This window comes from Miniopterus schreibersii (assembly GCF_964146895.1).
Source record: "Miniopterus schreibersii genome assembly, chromosome: 7".
Classification (NCBI taxonomy): domain Eukaryota; kingdom Metazoa; phylum Chordata; class Mammalia; order Chiroptera; family Miniopteridae; genus Miniopterus; species Miniopterus schreibersii.
The window spans coordinates 14,080,201-14,101,615 of record NC_138108.1 but is presented as its reverse complement, the minus strand read 5'-3'; the positions used below and the strand labels follow the sequence as shown (position 1 = coordinate 14,101,615).

The 21,415-nt window shown below is 39.9% G+C and overlaps 1 protein-coding gene across 14 annotated transcripts in view; it reads right to left on the bottom strand.

The window, feature by feature from the left end:
* FN1 (fibronectin 1) overlaps positions 1-21,058 on the bottom strand; it is a 64,072-nt gene extending 43,014 nt beyond the window's left edge. For 13 of the 14 annotated variants that reach the window (XM_081142600.1, XM_081142594.1, XM_081142604.1 and 10 more), the window contains exons 1-13: positions 20,628-20,860; positions 19,570-19,698; positions 18,515-18,652; positions 16,989-17,120; positions 15,900-16,037; positions 13,571-13,729; positions 11,610-11,801; positions 10,660-10,839; positions 9,864-10,040; positions 8,666-8,818; positions 7,261-7,389; positions 5,833-5,976; positions 1,668-1,789 (exon numbers count right to left, since the gene is read on the bottom strand). In XM_081142600.1, coding sequence (XP_080998726.1) covers positions 1,668-1,789; positions 5,833-5,976; positions 7,261-7,389; positions 8,666-8,818; positions 9,864-10,040; positions 10,660-10,839; positions 11,610-11,801; positions 13,571-13,729; positions 15,900-16,037; positions 16,989-17,120; positions 18,515-18,652; positions 19,570-19,698; positions 20,628-20,778 — 1,944 coding nt within the window. In that variant the 5' untranslated portion in view covers positions 20,779-20,860. Of the gene's footprint in view, positions 1-1,667; positions 1,790-5,832; positions 5,977-7,260; positions 7,390-8,665; positions 8,819-9,863; positions 10,041-10,659; positions 10,840-11,609; positions 11,802-13,570; positions 13,730-15,899; positions 16,038-16,988; positions 17,121-18,514; positions 18,653-19,569; positions 19,699-20,627 lie in introns of all 14 variants that reach the window. The other variant, XM_081142603.1, reaches the window with a different exon arrangement.
* Positions 21,059-21,415: the final 357 nt, after the last annotated feature.

Sequence of the window (21,415 nt, the reverse complement as noted above, 5' to 3'; positions counted from 1 at the left end):
CCTTTTTGCCAGATTAATTATTGAATATCATCAACATAATATGATGAACTCAAGTTTTCCTCTCTCAACATTTTTTGTACAATTAGCAGATCTATAATCCCCTCTGAAGTGGAGAAAGCCATATATTCTGTTTTTCCCTTGGTGGGATACAATTCACGTTTCTTTCCTTGCAGAAACAGTCAAAGACATAATATTGTCCCGTAAGTCAGTTCCTGGTGCCATCACATACATGGTTCACTTATGTGATGACTCATTCTTGGATATAAACTACCGCATCAAAGTCGTTAGCCAACTTTGGGCGAGACTGCAGAAGAATGTGATTTCGGTTCATTTAACTTTTGCCTCCAGTTTACATTTCACATCCTGTCCAACTTCATTAATATGTCATGGATCACAAAACTCATTGCAATAAAATGTACAGAAAAGAAATACCCTTACTGGGGTGGGTTATATGCGGGGTGGAGGGATCAATGGGAGAAAAAGGGAGACATCTGTAATACTTTCAACAATAAATATTTAAGAAAAAAGAAAGAAATACCCTTACTTCAGACAAGATGAGATCCTTTTAAGTTGTAAATATTCTGGATTAATGTAAGTCAAAATACATTTTTAATGCCAGTGTTTGTTTTAGCATATCCAATCAACTAGTTCCTCAATAATTCAAATATTTAGGTGTCCATTTATATTTTTGGAATAAATGAAAGTGATGCTAGTACTTTTTAAATTTAAATTTTAACTCAAATACACTGTGAAAAAAACTGAAATCAATCAATACAATTAGCTCAGATTTCGTAGTAAATTTTTTTTCAATGTGAACTTTTTTGGTTAGCTATCAGAAGAAAATACTAGAAAATAAACTCTTAGGTGACACACATTAAAGAAAAACCTGGAAAAAATTTTTTGAGAGTGGATGAGAATTTGCTACTTGTAAACATTATAAATTGTAGCTATAAGTTGTAAATGACACCATGCCACTGGGAATGGGAGAAGAGACCCAGCTCAGACGTGTCAGCAACCTGGAATTTTTTAATTGTTAAAAATCTAGAAGACAGTCATTACCGCCACTCTGAAGATTTTCCAATTTAATATACATTTTATACCTACCTGTAAATGTCTCTTATTGTAGTGGTTTCACAAATACTTCAGAGTTAAGTTTAAAGTAAATAAAATTGGTGATGAGGTGAGAAGACGAGAGCCAAGAAGGTATTAGAAAGAAAAATGCACCGACTAACATCATCAGATATAAAGTTTTACAAATGGCTTTTCAATGTAGTACAGACATTACGAAGAGGGTAAAAGAAGGAAAAGAGTGATCACAACCATTTGAATTTTTTTCTGCTGAGTTTAAATACAGCTGCATGAATTGGTCAAATGGTTTGCTTTATCTCTTTTTTTTTAATTGCTAAAATTCAATAGTCGTGATTGGAAATGGACATTTTTCTCCAGTGTTTAAATAAAATCGTGCTTCTCAAATTGGTGTATTTCTAAAGACCAAAAAAGCTAAGTCTGTAGGTCAGCCAATTGATCACATCTTGTTTGGTCACTAAATAAACATAAATGTTATATGAATAGTGAATCGGAGCTATTGGCTCAAAACCCGAAAGGAACTTTTTCGGGCATCGGTTAACCGCGGGGACTCAGCGTGGAAGCTTCGGGGCCGTACTCACGGGCTTCCACCTGAGGATGTACTTGGTGATGTGGGACGGCTCCGGCGCGTTCCACTGGATGGGGTGAGAGTTGGGGTGGCTGGGGGTCTCCGTGATGATTACTTGGACGGGCCCAGATGCACCTGAAAACGCAAACGTGAGACGTGGTGATCCTGGGTATTGACTCGCTTCAACTTAAAATTCAGCGCACGTGGATGTAAGACGGCTCTCTGGAATCAATCTCTCACATATTGACATTGGAAATCAGTACAACAAACCCATTTTGAGCTCATAAATTATGGTTTATCATGAGAACTGCAAATAGAACTTTTTATAGCAAATAAAATACATTTTTTTAAAAAATGCCTCTTAGCTTGCTTTCTCCTCCATTTTCAAAGTAAAAATTATAAGAAAATCGTGAAAATATCATAACACAAATAATGTGATACAGACTACAAATTTCATTTACTTATTCATTATATTTAGCTTCCTTGAAGCAAATCCTTGTTTGTGGAAGCTTCAATCAAGAATGAATCTGCCTCCTAAGAAGGACACAGCATTCCAAAGGCCATATGACATATCGTAAAACAAACACATTTCTAAACAGGGTAGACTCTTAGACAAACAGACAAAAGGACTAGTGGTTAAAGACAGTTTTATTTATCACCAGTGTAAGCATCTTATCACTTGGGGGGAAAAAATGTTATTTTATTCTTATGCAGTAAATATACTCTAAAATCATACTATTATTTGGTCAAATTATTAAAAGAAAATTTTTTCCTAAAGCAGCTATCAACTGAAATGACATTTTGCAGGATACACTAAATTCAGCATTTCCATATATTGATTTAAAGTATGGTTTTAGTTATTTTTTTAAAGCAAAATAAGGGAAGTAGAATTAATTTCTTAGTACTGTAGACTCCATTCAGGGTAATAATGAAATAGCAGAATAATTTCTGCTAGCAGAATAGAATACTATCCTTTTATGCTGTCAATCAATGTTCAACTCATTAGAAATAAAAATAAAGTTCACTATAAAACCTTTCCAAGAATTTCTAACAGCACTCTGTCAAACAGAGCAAAATTTGCATGTTTAATAAAACACTTCACCAGATCAACAGATTTAGGTTTTCTGAAAGCTTTTGAAAAACAACATATTGATTCTCAAACTTATCTTTGCTGGTAAATTCTCTTTGAAAATAAAGTTTTCTTTAGCAGAAAAAAATCTATAACTTGCAAAACTATGTAGACACAAAAGTTCTAGAATAATATATTCACTTTCATGCTGAGAATAATTAAAAGTTGACTGAAGACTAACAAATATATTTTCAAATCTTAAATTCATTTAATGCAAGTATTTCCAAGCCACATGAATTCCAAAATTCATGTACAAAATTCTCCGTTTTCCTTCCTAAAGTGATATGTATTTCCCAGAACATGGCAGTGTGTTTGTTTTAATCAATTGGCAGTAGCCAATATCATGACCCTCTTGGAGTCACCCTTTCTGTTCATGAAGATTCTCACAGATGTAAAGAACTTTTTAAAGATAAACAGTGAAGCAAAAGCAAAGCTTTAGAGATGTGATGATTTAAATGACTCCTTCCATATAAATCAGTAACAGTAGGACTATCATGTCCTTACATTACTTATAATACTTGGCACAAGGTTGTTAAAATATCAATCCTTTAAAGAAATCCTACAATAATTTCCTCAGATTAAGAGACACCTGATACGTGTTTTAACTTAGCATGGCAACCATGACTCTGACAGGGAAAAGTTTATGATGCCATAGAATATACAACACCAAGAATGATCCTCAAGGTAAACCACGGACTTTGGGTGACAATGACCCACCACTCTTGGGGAGGGGGTAGCAAATATACCACTCTTGGGGGGGGGGGCTATTGACAACAGGCTATGGGTGTGTGGAGGCAGGGAGCATAAGGGAAGCTTCCTTTCAATTTTGCTGTGAACCTAACACACTACCCTAAATAATAGTCTTTACTTTTAAAAAGTTTACAATGGTTAAGTGCCTGTTAAGGGGAAGTTTGAGAAAGGCACCACAGATGGCCTTTCCTGCCCACCTTGAAGCCCGATCATGCTCCCATGTCCAAGAGGATCATAAAGGAGAGGGGAGGGGAAAGAAAAGGGTGACTTAGTGGTTTTCACCTTGGTGGTGGCGCAAACCTACAGAGGTCTCTTTTCTTTCTAAAACATCAAGCGCTGGTTTGAAATCCTATATTTTCCATGTCAGGCTCGTGGCACAGCTCACCTTTAAGGGAACTGCAACTAAACAGCAAGGGCAGGTCATGCATTTAGCACATTCTTGTCCAAGAAGTAAAGAGACTGTCCATTATTTGTAAGGTCAATTAAATTCCAATGATCACTATACTCTACCTTATCCTACATAGGATTGGAAAACAGAAAATATGGACATTCTGACATCATTTGCATTATTTAGATTTAAAATTTTGATAACCCTTTTGAAACTGGTTAGTTGGCAAAGCTTTTAAAATGAACCAAAATGAACAATTACCATTGGGAAAACTGTACTCCCGCTCTTACTCAGTATGATCCGGCTAGTCATACTGAGTAAAGATATGATACAAGCTAAGTAAAGATATGATACAAGTCTATACTTTAAAAACCAGTTTAAAATAAGGTCAAAATGAATAATTTCCAGTTACGGTGACCCTGGAGGAGTTAAACATTTATGGGTTTGCAACTCAGTCCTTTTTTTCTTCTGTTTAGTTTGCTGAGGTCTGTGCCATCCTAGTTATTTATTGACAAGCCAACTACCTCTTATCTTCTGTTAGTTTGTACAACTCAACAAGTCCTGGGTCAGAGGAACAGGCAGGACAAGGCTCAGAGACAGTCTATGGGAACCTACTGCTCCTTTCTTCTTCCTAAGGCGCAAACCACTGAGCCAGGAGACACACAGATAAGCTGTGTCCTGAGGAGAAATGCCAACCCCCTGTCCCCTAAATCTCCTCTATGTTCAACGGGCTGGACCGTTACCCTTTTTAAAAAGGAGGAACAAGGTCAACACGTGAGCCTCCAAGGACTCCTTCCCATCCACGTTTCATCTCTGATATGTCCACCGAAACGCTCCCAGCCAGCAGCTACGTGAACAAACTTATTTCAAAAGATAAAGTTCCCTCAAAATCACTGAGGAGGAAATGACTTTCAACAGATCGCCATACCACGCCAGCAACAGCCATAAACACAGAAACTAGAACGCGCTATCATTTAGACCATTACCCTTGGACTGCATCATTAAAGAAAGGAAAACCCAGTTATACTTCCTGAAGTTATGGAAATTCTGCAACCATATTTTTTAAAATTACTAAATAAAAATTTTTTTTATGATTCTTATATCCAAATTCACCATGAAATACAATTAGAGTATATCTGGGTGCATGGTATTGAGGATCACAGATCATTAGTCTGTTAGTGCTGGAAGGAACCTTAAGGAGGCTTCCCACCATCAGTAGTTGCTCAAATAACTGACGCCTAACAACTAGACTTCCATAATTCAACACATTTTGTTATAATTAATCACTCAGTGGAAACCAAATTCAATTTTTTTTTCTAAAATGAATATTATTAATTCGTTTTAATAATGTCCCATGACCTGAAAAAAAAAACAGCAATAAATACTTGAAAGTATTTGAACTGTGTGGGCAGAGAACTGACCACCTCACTCAACTCTGCCCCAGGATACTTTGTTCCACACTTGATCAAACCAATTGAAAAATTTGACAAAAAGCCTAGATAGAAAGTAGAATGAAAACAAACCCTATATTGGATTTCATGTAATTTCTCTGTACAACTTCTCTGTTAAGAGCCATGACATAAAGCTCTAACCCCTTACTCTCAGCACAGCTCCCTTTACGGTTCCTCTCCCCATGTATGGGTGTGAGATGAAATCAGTCAGTGTTTTAACCTAACGGAATTGTCTACAGTATTAAGAAACAAATTACTATCAGGCACATTTTCAAAGCCTTCCACATCTTTTACTTGATTGGGGAGAAAGGAAAACCATTTTGGTTAAAATTCAACTGATTTTAGGCTGCGATATAAGAAAAGGATGGGAAAGGAAGGCGATTTTAACTTAGGCATCAGAGTATGAGTAAATGCTGACACTGCCCTGCAGTTCTCACTTTGCTATAACAGAGCCACTCACCTGGATAGGTCTGTAAAGGCTGGCAATGCCACTCCCCAATGCCACGGCCGTAGCAGTAGCACTGGTACCTGACACCGTACACATACTTCTCCCATGAGTCTCCAATTTGATAAAATGTCCGGGTTTCTGAATCTTGGCATTGGTCTAAAATATAGACAAGTAACAGTCAAGCGGCCTTGAAGACTTAATGCTACAAATTTTATTTCAGTGTGCTAGAGCACTCATTCTTAGTTTTAATAGAAACTTGCAACTGTTCTTACAAATATATGTAATTTAAAAAATATTTCTGTGCCCAGCTGGCATGGCTCAGTGGTTGGGCATCACCCTAGGATCCAGGAGATCGCGGCTCGATTCCCGGTCAGGGCACAGGCCCGGGTTGCGGGCTCATTCCCAGTCAGGGGCGCGCAGGAGGCGGCTGATTAATGACTCATCATTGATGTTTCTATCTCTCTCTCTCTCACTCTCCCTTCCTCTCTCTGAAATCAATAAAGATATATTTAAAAGTAAATAAATAATAAATATTTTGTTCATATTTTTTACTCTAAAGAACAATTAGCAGTAAAAAACAAACAAACAAAAAAAGGTACCCACTGGGAGGAATATTAGTTTTCTAAAGAACAACATTTCTGAATAAAAATGTAAAGATTTAAATTTCAAAGATTTAATTTTGATAGGCTGAATACTAATTTGAGAATAAATTTCATATATTTTACCCATGTTAATGCAACTGACTTACCATTTGAATAGCCAGGACAATATATCACTTTATATACTTTCTTGATATTCGGAGAATTTAATTTTACATACATGTAAATCGATGAGCTAGATTTTAACTATGAATATTTGCTGAGCAGTTTCTAAGAAAACCTTTCAGGCTTCTCTCTGAGCTTTGGCAACCTCAGGTCAAAAAACTCGAGTATCTGATCGGTTTGTTTTCTTAGTGAGCAACCTGTCTCTTTTAGTAAAGGAGTATTAATGGATTACCTTACTGCTGGTAACACAGATCTTTTAAGGCTCAACCTTCGCTATTTGCTTAGCTCTATTATAAAGGGCGGCCAGGAAAAATAAAGGACTTGGACGCAAGTATTTACTGGCATAATCATTTGCCCATGTTATTGCACAACTAGCAAAGGAAAGCTCTCTTTCATAACATGGACTATCTTCATGATTCAGGACTAAAGAACAAACTTCATTTAATTAAAATAAATCTGTATTTGTCACCAAACTCAGCAGAAGTAGATGATTTCCAATACCAAGATTATATATATGGGTCCATGATTAGAGGGAAGACTTTGAAAACCTCTTTGAAACCCACTGGTCCAAGTCTGAATCCAACTTCAGCCACACAACGTCAAGCCACTCTCCTTATCTGAAACTTGCCAACTATTCTCCGTAGCCAAACCCAGCTGGAGAGACCAGGCTCCTTACCGATGGGATCGCACTTCCATCTGCCCCGGCCCTGACCGAAGCAGGTACAGTTCAGCATGTGTCCCTCCTCATGACGCTTGTGGAATGTGTCATTCACGTTATAAGTGATGCCGTCAACAATGCACTGATCTATTTAGGAAACAGTGGGATGAGTGGAATTTATTCTAAGTTTCAATGATGAAATTTTTAAAAGCTACGCTTCACCAAGCACCCAGTTCCCTCCACTAAACTATCAAGATCTCCCATGAAAAAAACTTTCCTACTGGCATAGAATAAACATTTTCCAAAGCTTCGTCAGTAACACAACTTCTGCACACAAAAAAAGTCTCTTTCATATGAACTTGTAAATGATGGCAGTCAGAGTATATTCCACTGAAGAATGTGGTGGAATATGCCTTCTGTGGAAAGCCCATTTTTTAACAAATACATGTCCCACTTTCGGAGAAGTTCTTGCTTAGCTGATAATGTCCTTTAGGTCTCTGCTTGTTATGATAAATGGGAGGAAGATTAAAGAAACTTATGTACATCACCCCGTATGGTGTGAGGGTCTTATTTCTGGAATGGCGGGGGTGGGGAGATATTTGGATTTGGAAAATAAAATCACATTTATGGCATTTGTAAGGTTAAAAAAAAAAATTATGCGAACTCTAACTCCCTGAGAGATCCTGAGAAAATTACTTTCTCTCTGGGTCTCAGCTCCGTCACCTGTAAAATGAAGAGTTGTTCTGTCTGCCTTCCTACTAGGGTCCCTTTCAGCTCTGCAACATCAGATGTAATTCATATTATTCCTGGATTGTGTTATCCGTTAAACACACAAAAAGAGAACAAGTTCAGGCCAATGTCAACACACCGGCTACATGGACTACTTATTAGCTCAAAGTTCAAACTATATCTTACTTTTTAAATGAAAGAAATAGGAAAACTAAAATAGTTTTAATAAATCAATAACCCTATATTCTATACTGGATCTAAAGGGGAAAGACTGATCTGGACAAAATAAATTGGCTTCTTTCTGTATGTGTCTCCTTACATTTGGATCTGGAAGGACCTGATCTTAGAATAGAAAAGCCTTTTTTCTTTACAGAAATTACTCAAACTTTGCTAGACATGAATCCAATGGCATAACTAAATACTAAGGGATCAAATGATCGTGTTCTAGCCTTTGAAGTCATCTTTTTGGCTCAGTCTAAGAATGTGAATCCTGGAAATGTTTCCTAATCGTGGAATTGCTGCGCCAGCTTTTCTTAGCTGGCTGTCCACATGTGAAACGCATCCAGCACGGTAGACTACTGGGATGGGATTGCATGTTTCCTCCTACTCTTGGTTAAGTACAAATTTTCACATCAAAGCCACCCTCCCCGAAACCTCTGTCCTCTGAAATGTTTTCACTCCTAAGCGAGCATACCTCGGAGCTGGGAGTAGGCGACACAGGTCCATTCCCCACGACCGTTCCCCACACATGTGCACCGCATCATGTGTCCCATATCATGCTGTTTATCCCACTGATCTCCAACACGGTACATGACCCCTTCATTGGTTGTACAGATTTCTTCGTGGGCTGTTTGGAAAGAGATGAGAAACGTGCACTTGATAAATGGTCACAAGGTCTTAAAAGGTCTGCAGTATTCAGTCCAGTTTGGTTATCCTAAGAGCTCTCACTTGAGAAGCCTTGGGTGCCTCAAAGGAATCCCAGTGCTGCTCTGTAGATGGACAGTCTTGCATATCAGAGAGGAAAGCATAGTGCAAAGGTGAGCTGTGTTGTAGAAATAATCACAGGAAGGATTAGGGGATGTTAAACCACAGCAGTCCCTATGCATTCACCCAAAGGGTCTGCATTATTCTAGAAGCCTGGATTTGATATTGCACCAATAACTGCTCCTGGTTCCAGTTTTTCTAACTCAAAGGGAAACTATGTGTATGAGGATAGAATTATAAGCTCCAGCGTGTTTTTCTTCTAAATCCAACATTCTCTTTAGTTGAAATAAAAGCATAAGTTGTTTTTTTCTTATGTTTTGTTGCTTCATAGTCACACTTGACACTGAAATGCACAGGTTCTTGGTTCTACAACTGGAAAATCAAATGCAATCTACAGGGTTCTTGAAATTTGAAAACAAATAAAAGATATTTGGTTACCCTTTTTCCAATCATACAAACTAGAGCTCCCATCCCTCTTTTAAAAAAAAGATCCCTTACTTGTCAGAAAACACAGAGGTTTGGTAATTTTGGTATTTAATGAGTGACGGAGCTTATGCCAATTACGCAAAAATCATGTGTAAATATGTAGGCCTGGAACTGTCACAGTCAGTTACATTTGAAATATTTTAAGCTACTCAGTTGTATGCTTCTTACAAAAGACAAATTTGTGCAAAATTTATATGTCAAGACATTTTAAAGAGTATTTTTATTGTATTTATATATTTTTGGACATTAAATTATATCAGTGAGATTTTTAAAATTATTTAATCATATATTTCATATATATATATATATATATATATATAATCTCACAAAGTTTTTGTCGATCTCAAAATTAAGTCTTAATGGGTAAAGACCACTATTCTGTCTTACTCCATAAACGGGTGTCTGCAGGGGCTTCACCTTACCCGCCATGGGGCAGAATCCGAACTTCTGGTCAGCGTCATAGTTCTGTGTGGTTCCACACCATTTCATGTTGTCTCTCCTTCCCTCAGAAGTACAGTCGGTGTAATTGTGGTTGTTGTACAGGAAGGGGAAGTGGCACAAGGCACCGTTGGAATTTCCACCTCGCGTTTGAACCAAAACTGCCCAGAACAATACACAGATAGGAAGGAAACGTTACCACTGAGCTTTCCAAAGCGCGGCGGGGAATGACTGCGGGCAGGTTCAGAGAGAGCCAGGTTTCTGCAGCTAGTTCACGGGGAGTCTATCTCCGAATAAAAGTTGCCTGACAATGTCTCTCTAAGCTTCCTCAGTGTGCTCACCTTCACCTTCGAAAGAGATTTCAGTCCCATTTTCATTCTCATTTCCCCAGGCAAAAAAGGAAAAATTTTAAATGATTGCTTTGAATAAAACATAGAGAAAAGCAGCAAAAACAAACAGTCCTCTATCCTGTGTATGCTTTAGCCCTGTGGGATTACAAACTGGCTTTAACATATAAGTATCTCTAATCACATCATAATCTCGATGTGTCAGAAATAAATGAACCTGTGGCCTTTTCCCTTGGTGTCATTTCCCAAGGGTACTACGGGCCATGGAAGGCTCTTCAACTGCCAAGTTACTCCATGTCCCTTGGGTCTCGACTGCAGAAAAGTGATAGCTCTTGTGCAGCCTCAAGATTAATGGCTACACTGCTGACTAATAGAAACAGGGCATGAGAAATGGGTCTTTCTCACTGCTGGGCTTCCCCCTGGGGACACTCACCAGTATGGTCTGTACAGAAAGAATATTTCTGGTCTTGTTCATAATTGGAAGTCGTGCTGCACCAGAGGTGTCCATCCTGTCGCCCTTCACTGGTGCAGGAGTAGAAAGTCCTCCCGTTGTAGGTGAACGGTAGGACGCATGGCTCCCCGTTTGAATTGCCACCGTAAGTCTGCGCAACAGCTACAGGCATAACCAAGGGGGTCTCGGTAAATAGAGCTGCATTTACCTGCCACCGGTAGCTGCTTATTTATACCTTAACTGAGAGACTGAGCTTGTGCCACAAATATAGATGATCATCTGGTTAGTTTCACCTAAAATGCATTACTCAAGAAGCCAAGTCTTTTGCGGACAGAACAACACCTAAGTTTCTCTGCTGATGTCCTTTGTTACCACCTCTGCTGTTATGCCTCAGTTTCCCAATTTGTAAAGATATGTTAATACAGGTTAATTAAGGATGCTGCTCAAAGGATACTGAAGGGATATGCATGCTTCTGTTGGTGGCATAAGTATTAATAAACAAGGCTATTCTAGGGGAAATGCCAAGTGCACCAATTATCATCGCTATAGTAACTATCACTTTTGTAGCCCAGAAGAGATGCATTAGGTTGTTAAAAGTAGTTTACAAAGCTCCATAAATCTGAGATTTGGAGTATAAAATATGGATGATTAGTTATCCCGAAAGCAACTCTCTTATAGCAATATTTTAGACAAATAAAGAGAATACAGAGCACTTAATCCTTACTATAAAAAAGAAAATGTACAGATTAAAAAGATTGGAAGAAAATACATCAATGCCAATCCTGACTGTTATCACTACTGGTAAGATTATAAGCTTTTTCTTGCTTGTTTTATTGTTTTACATTTTTTTGGCAAATGAATGTATTGCCTTTCAGAAATGAAATAATTTAAAAAAGGTTATCAGTACTGTTTTTTGAAAGGATAATGCAGACCTGTCTCTTGGCAGCTGACTCCATTGCCCAGGCAAGTGCAAAGCATCTGCTTATTTCCTTGTGTCTTCAGCCACTGCATCCCCAGCGAATAGACCACACCACTGTCTGTGATACAGTGACCATACGGAGCAGGCTGGGGGTGAGGCTGAGGCTGGTAAATGGCCATTCGAACATCTGTGACAGTGCCAGATCCTGAGGACATGAGAAAGAAAAGTCACAACATTGGACAAAAGAAAATAACTTTTTCCTGAAGTTGGGATCTTTAGGGTCGAGGTCCCATACAGATCACCCTGAAACCCTTGTTGTTACTAGAAAGAAAGGCCCCTCCCATTCTGCATTAGTTCATGCATTCAGCCTAGGAAATAACCCACAAAGTCTACCAAGTGGTCTCCACCTTCCGGCTCATATGGTGCTACTAGGATTATATTTCTAAATTGCAGATATTATTTTGCTCCTTAACAGAGCAGATACCTTCAACAACTCCTTCCTCAGCCGGGAAGCTCACAGTCCATGCCTTCACTGCCCTTCAAACCTACCTTCCTTCCAGCTCACTTCTTTTTTTTTTTTTTTTTTTTAATACTCACTCGAGGACATTTTTTCCCCATTGCTTTTCAGAGAGAGTGGAAGGGAAAGAGAGAGAAAGAGAGACTGACGCTAGAACAACTGGCAGACTGAAGTCAGCATCTCCCTAGGTAGACACCAAAGATACTGCACAGACAATTTTTCCCAAGGTCACACACCCTGGGGAACAAGGCATCTGTGTTCACACACCCCGCCTGGGAGTCGCAGAGAGATAAACATGAAGGTCCATTCTGTTTAACCCAGTGTTTCTCAGACCTTCTTGAATACTGGGACCTTTTCAGTATAATATTAATAATATTAATAAAATGGGTAACATTTATTGAATGCCTGCCCCATATAACCCTACTACCCTTTTATTTTTCTATTTTTTTTAATCCTTACCCGAGGATATTTTTTCCATTGCTTTTCAGAGAGTGGAAGGGAGAGAGGGAGAGAGAGAAACATCAATGTGAATGGGACACATCAATTGGTTGCCTCCTGCACATGCCCTGACCAGGACTGGGGACTGAGCCTACAACTTATCCTTGGCCACAATCGAACCCGGGACCCTTCAGTCCGCAGGCCGACACTCTAACCACTGAGCCAAACTGGCTAGGGCCCTACCTACGCTTGTAAGTTAAATTCTTTCAGTAGATCGATATTTGGAATTGCTTCTTTTGGGGGTTAATGGCAACTTTACTGATAAATAACTCAAAGATAATATCAAGTCTAATCTTGTTCACCTTCGTAAGTGCTCAGAGCAACATGACAATTCATCAAAAGGAAGCAAATAATTACTATTTCTAGTTAAATGACTGATGACTAAGAGGCTAAGCAATAAGGCTAGCACATTACATAGTGAAAACTTAATCAAACACATTAAGAATAATAACAGAAGTACACACCACTGATTGCTACATTTTTTTCTTCCGATTCTTATGAGATGCAAAGATCTCTTTCTTATACCAGAAATAACTAAACCTTCTTTTTAAAAGAATACTTAGATACCATGTCATTCATTCACATCTCTGTGCCCTATGAATTTCCCAAATTGTGATTAGCAACACATGAAGAAAATGTGCATTATTTTATGGAACAGAACTAAGTTTGCTGGAGCATGGAAACCATGCATATAAATTGTGTAGATTTTACAATATTAGCATTTTTTAAACATCAGTTTAACCTCTTGGGGCTAAAACTGTTTTTCCCCCCCCTAAGATCCATTTTTTATTTCATTTCCATATACACTTAAAACTTAACATTAAATAAAGTTTTAATAGCTAACAATCTGTAAATGAGCTCAGCTCACGAGCCCATGCACTGCAATTCATCCTTAGACAGCATGTTAGGGGAAAGGTGGATTTGCAGAAGTGTTTCCGGCAGCTCCCCCCTCTCCTCACCGGTGGACGTGGTCTGCAGGGACGCGTGCCTCTCACACTTCCACTCCCCCCTGCCGTTGCCGGTGCAGATGCACTGGAGCAGGTTCCCCCGATTATCCTTCTTGCTCCAGGTATCTCCGATTCTGTACGATGTCCTGGTGTCCTGATCGTTGCATCTGTCTGTGTGAGAAAGAAAGCACTCAAATATGTAAATCAGGTCGACTTGGCACACGCTCAGCTGAAACTTAAAAACACATACAGTAGTTTAAAGCTTGGTATGTTATGTTATTTTTTTATGATGTTTCTATCAGCTGTGGCGCTACAAGGGTGAAACTTCCAAAGGGCTGCATTTGTTCCAGCAGATAGAGAGCTATATGATGTAACCTGGTTCCACTTCTCTGTTTGCCAAAGTATTTTTCATCATCATTCATTAATTATTATTAAAGTTTTAGAGTTTTCACATTGTTCTTTTGACAAAATTCACTCTCTGGCTTTCTATCACCCTTGTCTTTCTTTCTCAGGCTCTCCCAGTAACTACTGTATATGACCTGCCTTGCAACAGGGGACTTGCTTTAGAAAAGTAGGAACAGTAGGGAGGCAGGTAGGTTTCAGAGAGTCTCAGGGAGAAGCCCCAAAGAAGCTAGACAGACAGCAGAATCTCTTTCGTCATTTGTTATATAAAATATTCAGGGGACTACCAATGTCTCTAATACGTTCTCTTCTTTCCCCCACATGCCTATTTAAAATCACTCATAGAATGGCCTCTTTTGAATTGCTCAGTGTTTAATCTACAATGGAAAAGTGAGATTATTATTGTAAAATGATGTTTTACAACTAAATTACTACTAGCCTGTGTTCAATTATCTGGCAAATAGATTGTTTCAATTATAATCTGGCCTCGCCCAGATGCCACAGTGTGAGTACAGAGGATTTGATTTGTTTGTGAGTCAGAAAATTACTGCACTAGGTGAGAGAAAAATAACTGGACAGTTGGTGTAAATTCATACAAATACACACCCACATGGATCAACGACCAGAACAGAGGTCTGAATGAAGATACTATGGCTAGTTACAGCATCTCCCAAATCCCCAGGTCAAAGGATTGTCTTCCCTTGAACCTCCAAGCACTATTTTCAGCACTCATCTTGAAGCCCTAATACTGAGCTTGTAGATGACTATATGGGCCTCTCTCATCTCCTTGATCTACTTACTGAGAGCTCTTTGAAAGTTGAGCTAATTGTCCAATCCATTTTTGCATCCCTACACCATCTTATACAAAGTAGGGACTTAAAAATTTTCATAAAATAAATGAGTTTTCTTTGAGAAACTTCCCAGCTTGCTATTAGAAGAGTTTTAAATAACAGATAAGAGTTTAAGTCAGATATTTAATTTGTCTTAAGCTAAAAACATTACCACCAAGGTCTTGGAAGTCTGATGATCATAACAACATTTTAAATGCAAAAGATCTAATGAACCATCAAGTTTCTGGGAAAGATTTGGTCAGAATCATTACTACTTTCCATGACAGATTTATTTTTTTGTTGGCAAAGAATTTAAATTTGGATGATGGACATTTTAAGATGGTTAAACATTTTAAGTTAGATAAATAAAAGATTCCAAATATTTATATTTGATTTTAAATTTATTTATAACACCAACAGTTAATGGCTATTTTGCTTCTATAAACTCTATAGTTGCTATTAGTTTGAAGTTTCAAAAAAAAGTCTTGAACCCTAAGGCAGTAAGTAAGGTCTCAAGCCAGTCTTAGAAGGAGCAGTAAAGTCAGAGATCAGCTTCTTTTTAGCACTACTAAGCTTACTTAGGACTTTCAGTAAAAGACACTGTCCTTTACCCCATAACAGATACAGAAGCACTTTTTATTTTCATCAGTTTTGCTTATGAATATGACTTATTTAAATGTGAAACATAAAAAGAAACCTAAAAGTTTAGAGCTTTCCTCCATTCTAAGTCAATAATACCCACAGGCCCAAGATGCATTTGCATGTTATTTTAATGATTTCTTTGCTCTTAATACTTTGAAAATATCTCAGTGATGATTTAGATTAAACATCAGCAACTAATCTTCATGTCCACAATACATTTGGCACTTAAATGAATATTAAGGTTCTTAGTAGCTGATAGGCCCTATTGAACTAAGAGTTTGTTTTTTTAATTCAGTCTTCTTTGAAGAAGCAGAATAAGTTTAGTATAAAATTTTTCTTGACATTCAAAAGCTACCAAAGCACACCAGTGTATTGGGTGTGTTTTAAGTGACATCGCATTACACTTCTCTCTGGGAATCCAGAAAATAATACCTGGAATCATCTGAACATAAAAATCCAAAACGTACTTCTAGAGGTACAGGTGATGCGTCCACTGCCTTCTCCCAGACAAGTACAATCCACCATCATCCAGCCTTGATAGGGCTTTTCCCAGGTCTCCCCGACAACATAGGAAGTCCCAGCAGCGTGGTCAAAACATTTCTCAGCTGTAGGAAAATGTGGAGAAAAAGAGGGAAAAAAGTTATTTCGAATTGTGCAGTCTCCCTGTAATTTAAAGTGTATTGTGTAAGCAAAAATCCAGCCACATGTTTTAAGTGGCACTCTGTTCAAAAAGAAAGGCATGCCCTGTAACTAAGCACATGGTAACCAAAGCAAAAGAAAGCTGAAACTGAGTTGGCAGGCAGAAATTCCGTTCCCCTAATAAGTCCATGGCCTGTATGTTTTCAGCTGGTACTATTCGTCACACCAGTATTTTAGGTAAAAAGGATCTATGTTATGTATCCCATCTGTAGAACGCTAAATATGCAAAATTTCAATCTCATTATAAATGACCAATTATGAATGCCTTAAAAAAATGACAAGAAAGCCTGAAAAAATTGGATTGTTGTAAAAACAGACATGATGCAAAGGGAAATAAAAGTCTCTGAATCAGACAACAATAACTAGAGTAAAATATGTAGACCGAAACTTTCAGATTTGTCTCTAAAGAGTTCAACTGAGGATTGAGACAAAAGAAACTCAACTATTTCTATTTTGAAAGCAACATTTACTAAGGTTTAACAGAGCACACACACATTTTGTGTTTCAGTCTAGAGTGTTCCAATAAAAATGTCAAAGGTATCATTTTTTCTTCTAAATAGCTTCTACTTTGACCAAGGAAAACCAGAGATTATATATTAGACAAAAGAAATGACTTCTTTCTAACTCTTCCAACCCTATCTTGTGCTTCTGAAACAAAATTAAGACATATACAGGTAAGTAGTTTTTGATCTGATTCTTTAAAACTATGGATTATAAAACATTTCATTATTTAAAATAAAATTGCCATTTTATTATTTTTGAATTGGAATTCAGATCTCTTGTTCATGTAGAGTTTGGTTCAACTCAACATTTTGACTGGTCCGTTCTCACCCCTTTCATCCCTAATAGTCACACACCTATGGGTTTGCAGGTCCATTCTCCTTTCCCATTACCAAGACACACGCACTCTAACATGTAACCACCGGTCTCATGTGGTCTTCTCCAGGTGTCACCGATCTTGTAGGACTGACCCCCTTCATGGCAGCGATCTAGTCAAGATTAAAAAAAAAATGTTAAAGACAGTGGGAGAGAAAACATTAAAAAAAGAAAAAAAAAGAATAAGTCTCATGTTCTACCCAGAATGGGTACTTAGGTTAGCCAAAGTCAGGACACAGAGGACGGCTTTCCCATCAGAGACAGGGGAAAAGTTAACAGGTCTGGTCGCTTGGGGTCATTCAATTAAAAGTTTTATTTAAGCACAATGGGAAACCACAGAGAAAACTGAATGGCAAAGAAAGAGGCCATAAATCCTGGTTCCCCAGAGGATCACAGGAAATTGGGTCCTAAAGGAGAAAAGAAAGGCTGGCAGGCATGAACTCCACACACACACACACACACACACACACACACACACACACACACACGGCAGGCTGAGCCTGAGACTAATTCAATGACAAGCCATATTGGGTATAGTATTTCAGCTTTCTGGAGTATGCAGAGTCTGTGTTTTATCCTAGGTTAAAGCAGAAAGCAAATAGATGTGTACATATCAAGTGTGAAAATCCAGGTACTTGTCTAGGCTGTTAAACACTATGGCACCCAAAGGCTGAACTATCCACTAGATTGTAAACACTATGGACCACTGTCTCTTAACATTTGCCAACAAATTTGGATAAACCCTAACATTAAGTATGGAGAAAGCGGACTGGGCCCATTCATGAGGGACTGACTTGTTCATTTGGACAAAAGTCTTTAAAGTGACTTATACTTAAAGGATGAATTAAAAAAAAGTAAATGCTCTGTTAATAGAATCCATTTTTTACACAGTGAATCAGACTGAAAAGAGCTCCTGGGCTAAACCACAATCGATGAGAACCCAACTCAGTCCACAAAGTATCTTGGAAACACTATTAAGCTAATCATTCCACATTATCCCTGGGAATAGAGGGGTCCACTTCCTGGGTATAAACCATTGGTTGCAAACAAACCAGACGGTGTGGGATGCAAGAGGGCTCTGCACTGCAAACAAGAAGAGCAGTCCACACAACGGGGGGTTCACTCTTCATGACCATCTTCCCAATCACCAGATAATCACATGATCATTCTGGCTTGAAGAAGCCCAGGTATGTAAAATGTGCAACTCCTCTAAGAATGTCTTGCTGGAGTAGAACCTGGGAGATCCACTTGGTCACACTACGTGCACACACACGCGTGCGCACACACACGCTGAAATCCACACACACTAAACACTGATTCTATCTGTGCTTAGAGACATCTTCCAGAAGCACAGGAACCAGTTGGGTGACCACATAAGAGTACCTAGTTACCTGGGGTAAACCCCCAAATTAGGAATAGCTACTCAATAACAGAAAGTGACAGTGACAGTAGTAAAGTATTCATATTTATGGTATTTTAGCACCATTTTACAGAAGGTCTTTCTTACTTGCAATGGTACAGCTTATTCTTCTTCGCCCAGCGCCAATGCAGGTACAGTCCCAGATCATAGAGTCTTTAGGGCGCTCATAAGTTTCCCCCACCCGGTAAGTGTTCCCCGTGTACTTGTCAAAGCAAGTCTCTTCAGCTGAGGGGAGAAGGAAAGTCCATGTGAGCCTCATGTATGTAAATGCTTTTCTATTCCACTACCCTCATGCAAAGAACTCACTTTTCCATTCTATGAGTAGCAGGGTACCACAAACAGAAAAAATTGAAGTGGGAGACCTAGATTTTACCTTAGGCTCTACTAAAGTCTCGACTTGAACTTTGGCAAGTTGCCTAATTTTCTGTAAATTAATTTCTATTGTAAAGGATTCTCAGGCCCTGGGAGAAAGCCATATGAAGTACTACATTAGGAACGGCTAAATGGTGAAGAAAGGACTTCAGATCCATATCTCTGACTCAGAAAGTCAAACCAAGGTCCACACAAAAAGCAAACAATTTGAAGAGCCCAACCCCCACCAGGCACAGTCACTCATTAATCCTGCTATTTCCATTTTAGCTTCATCCCAGCTTCCCCGTACAATTTGCCATAATTTACAAGAAACACATCAATGATCATAAAGGATGGGAACTTTGAAGTGGTTAGTAGTTTTGTGTAAAAAAAAAATCACTTTACAATATAATGCCCAAAGTGTTTTCTGGCCCATAATCTTACTGTTTAAGATTTAAAATTACTTTCTAAGAAATTAAAATTTTATAAGTAAGTGTTTTGGGAGGAAGAATACACAGAATCTTTTATTTTCTCATCAAAACCTTTGGGAGAAAAAAAAACAGAAAGAAGGAATGACTTGGGGGACACATTTGTTCTTTTGTTTTAAAGGTAAAAAGTAACATGTAAAAAGCAAATATGAGCAGTTATTAAATGTTTTTAAAGAGGAAATGGCAGATCCTTCTATTGAAAATCCGGTGTACGTATTTTTACTACCAATGCTAAATTTAATTAACAAGCACCACTTCTCCATCCATCACAAGATACTAACTACCAGGCTCCCTGCCACTTACCTTCAGGTTTACTCTCGCAGTTAAAGCCTCGACTCCCTCCATAACAGGTACAAACCAAGGTATTGCCCAGGTAGGTACGTTCCCATTGTTGGTTTATCTGATAGTGATTCCCATTGTCAAAACAACCAGCTGTAAATAATTGAACAAAAAAGTTATTATACTTGCATCCCCCCTTTCTTCAGGTTATGGAATTTTCTTGCACAATTAAATTGATGAGCCTAAGTAGCAAACATAGAGAAATAAATTAACCTTCAGAGCACGAGGAGAATTCAAAGCAACATCGCGCTAAAATGTAGATGTAGGAACTAGCTATCTAAAGAGTTAAGCACAATTTGCACGCGTAGATATTTAGTTATTCCTTTTTTCCCCTTTCTTTTAACTTAGCTAAACGTTATACAATGATGTCATTTCCATCTGGCCAGGGGTCGACATCAAAGAAGGGGAAACATTTTGAAAAACAGATAACTGCAATTATATTTTAAAACATGCAAGGAACTTTCATGATCTTCTTGGGTAGTTAAATCCGGAGGGAAACTTGAAGCAGTTTCCTTTAGCCAAGGCAAAGGAAGGGTGTGTCTTTGGAAAACTGGAATAGAAATTCCGATCTCTGTTCTAGGAGACGTGTCCTGAGGGGCGCCGGAGGCAATGTGAACTAAACCTCTCTTTCTAAGTTAGTTAGGACCCACACAGCTATGTAGCTCCCTTCTTCCTACCCCATTTTGAAAATATTTAACGGGTTATTTAGTAACGCAGAAAAGAAGAAAGACCACCCCAAGCCCAAATGACAATGTAAGGCCTGCACTATCTTTCTCTGTAAAGGCAAGTCCCGACGAATTCCAGGACCGTGCAGAGTTGATAAGCGCACAGCAGGACGCCCCAGAGCCCCGGGCTCCCAGGAGCTGTCTTCTCGAGGCGATGCCTTTTGTGTCCAAGCCCGCTCCTCGCCTTAGGGCGAGCACACCCTCCGCGCGCGCGCGCGCAAAACTTCAGCCGCAACTTTGGTGAGCTCCGCGGTCCCGTCCCGGCGACAGCCCGTTCGGCCCACCGTCAGTACTCACGCTTGCTTTGGCTGACAGCCACCGGGGACTGGGGCAGGACCATCTGCTGAGCCTGCCTCCTGCGCCTCGAGGCGCCGGTGGAGGGCACCGCGGTCCCCAGGGAGCAGACGGCCAGCAGCAGCAGCAGCGCGGGCCCCGGAGCCCCGAGCATCTTGAGACGGCGCGGGGAGCACGCCCTCACCACGAGGCGAGCGGCCGCCGAGCTCAGCTCCCTTCCCAGCCGGCGGGAGGAGCCCCTTCCAGCGGCTCCCGGGGGTGACGCCTTCAGGAAGGTAGGGGTCGGAGGATGGGGACGGGGACGGGTGGAGGGACGGAGGGGAAGGAGAGGACGGGAGAGAAGTTGTGGCCGCTGGTCCCGGCTCGCGCCTGGGGCTCCCTTTCCTCCCTGTGCACAGAGCTGCGGGCGCGGGCGGCCGAGCCGGGACGGCCGAGGCTTATATGGGACGGTCCCCTCCCGCCCCCCGCGAGGCCCCGGGCGTCGGGGAGGAGGGACCCGCCAGGCGCCCCCCGCCCCTCCTGCGGCCGCCGCCGCCGCCGGCCGCGCGCCCATTGGCCCGGGCGCCGGGTGACGTCAGGGGGGCTGTGGGTCCGCCGCGAACAAAAGAGATGCTGAGCCCCCGCGGGGACTGGCGCTGCAGAACTTTTTTTCGGTTTCCTTCGCGGTCGTCCAACTTTTGGGGGGCTGAGAGGGGAGGGATGGGAAGCGACTGGAAAAGGGTAGACGGGGAGGAAAGGGAGGGGCTGGAGCTCTGCAAGCGAGGGGGTTGCAAGTCCTCCCTCCCCGCCCC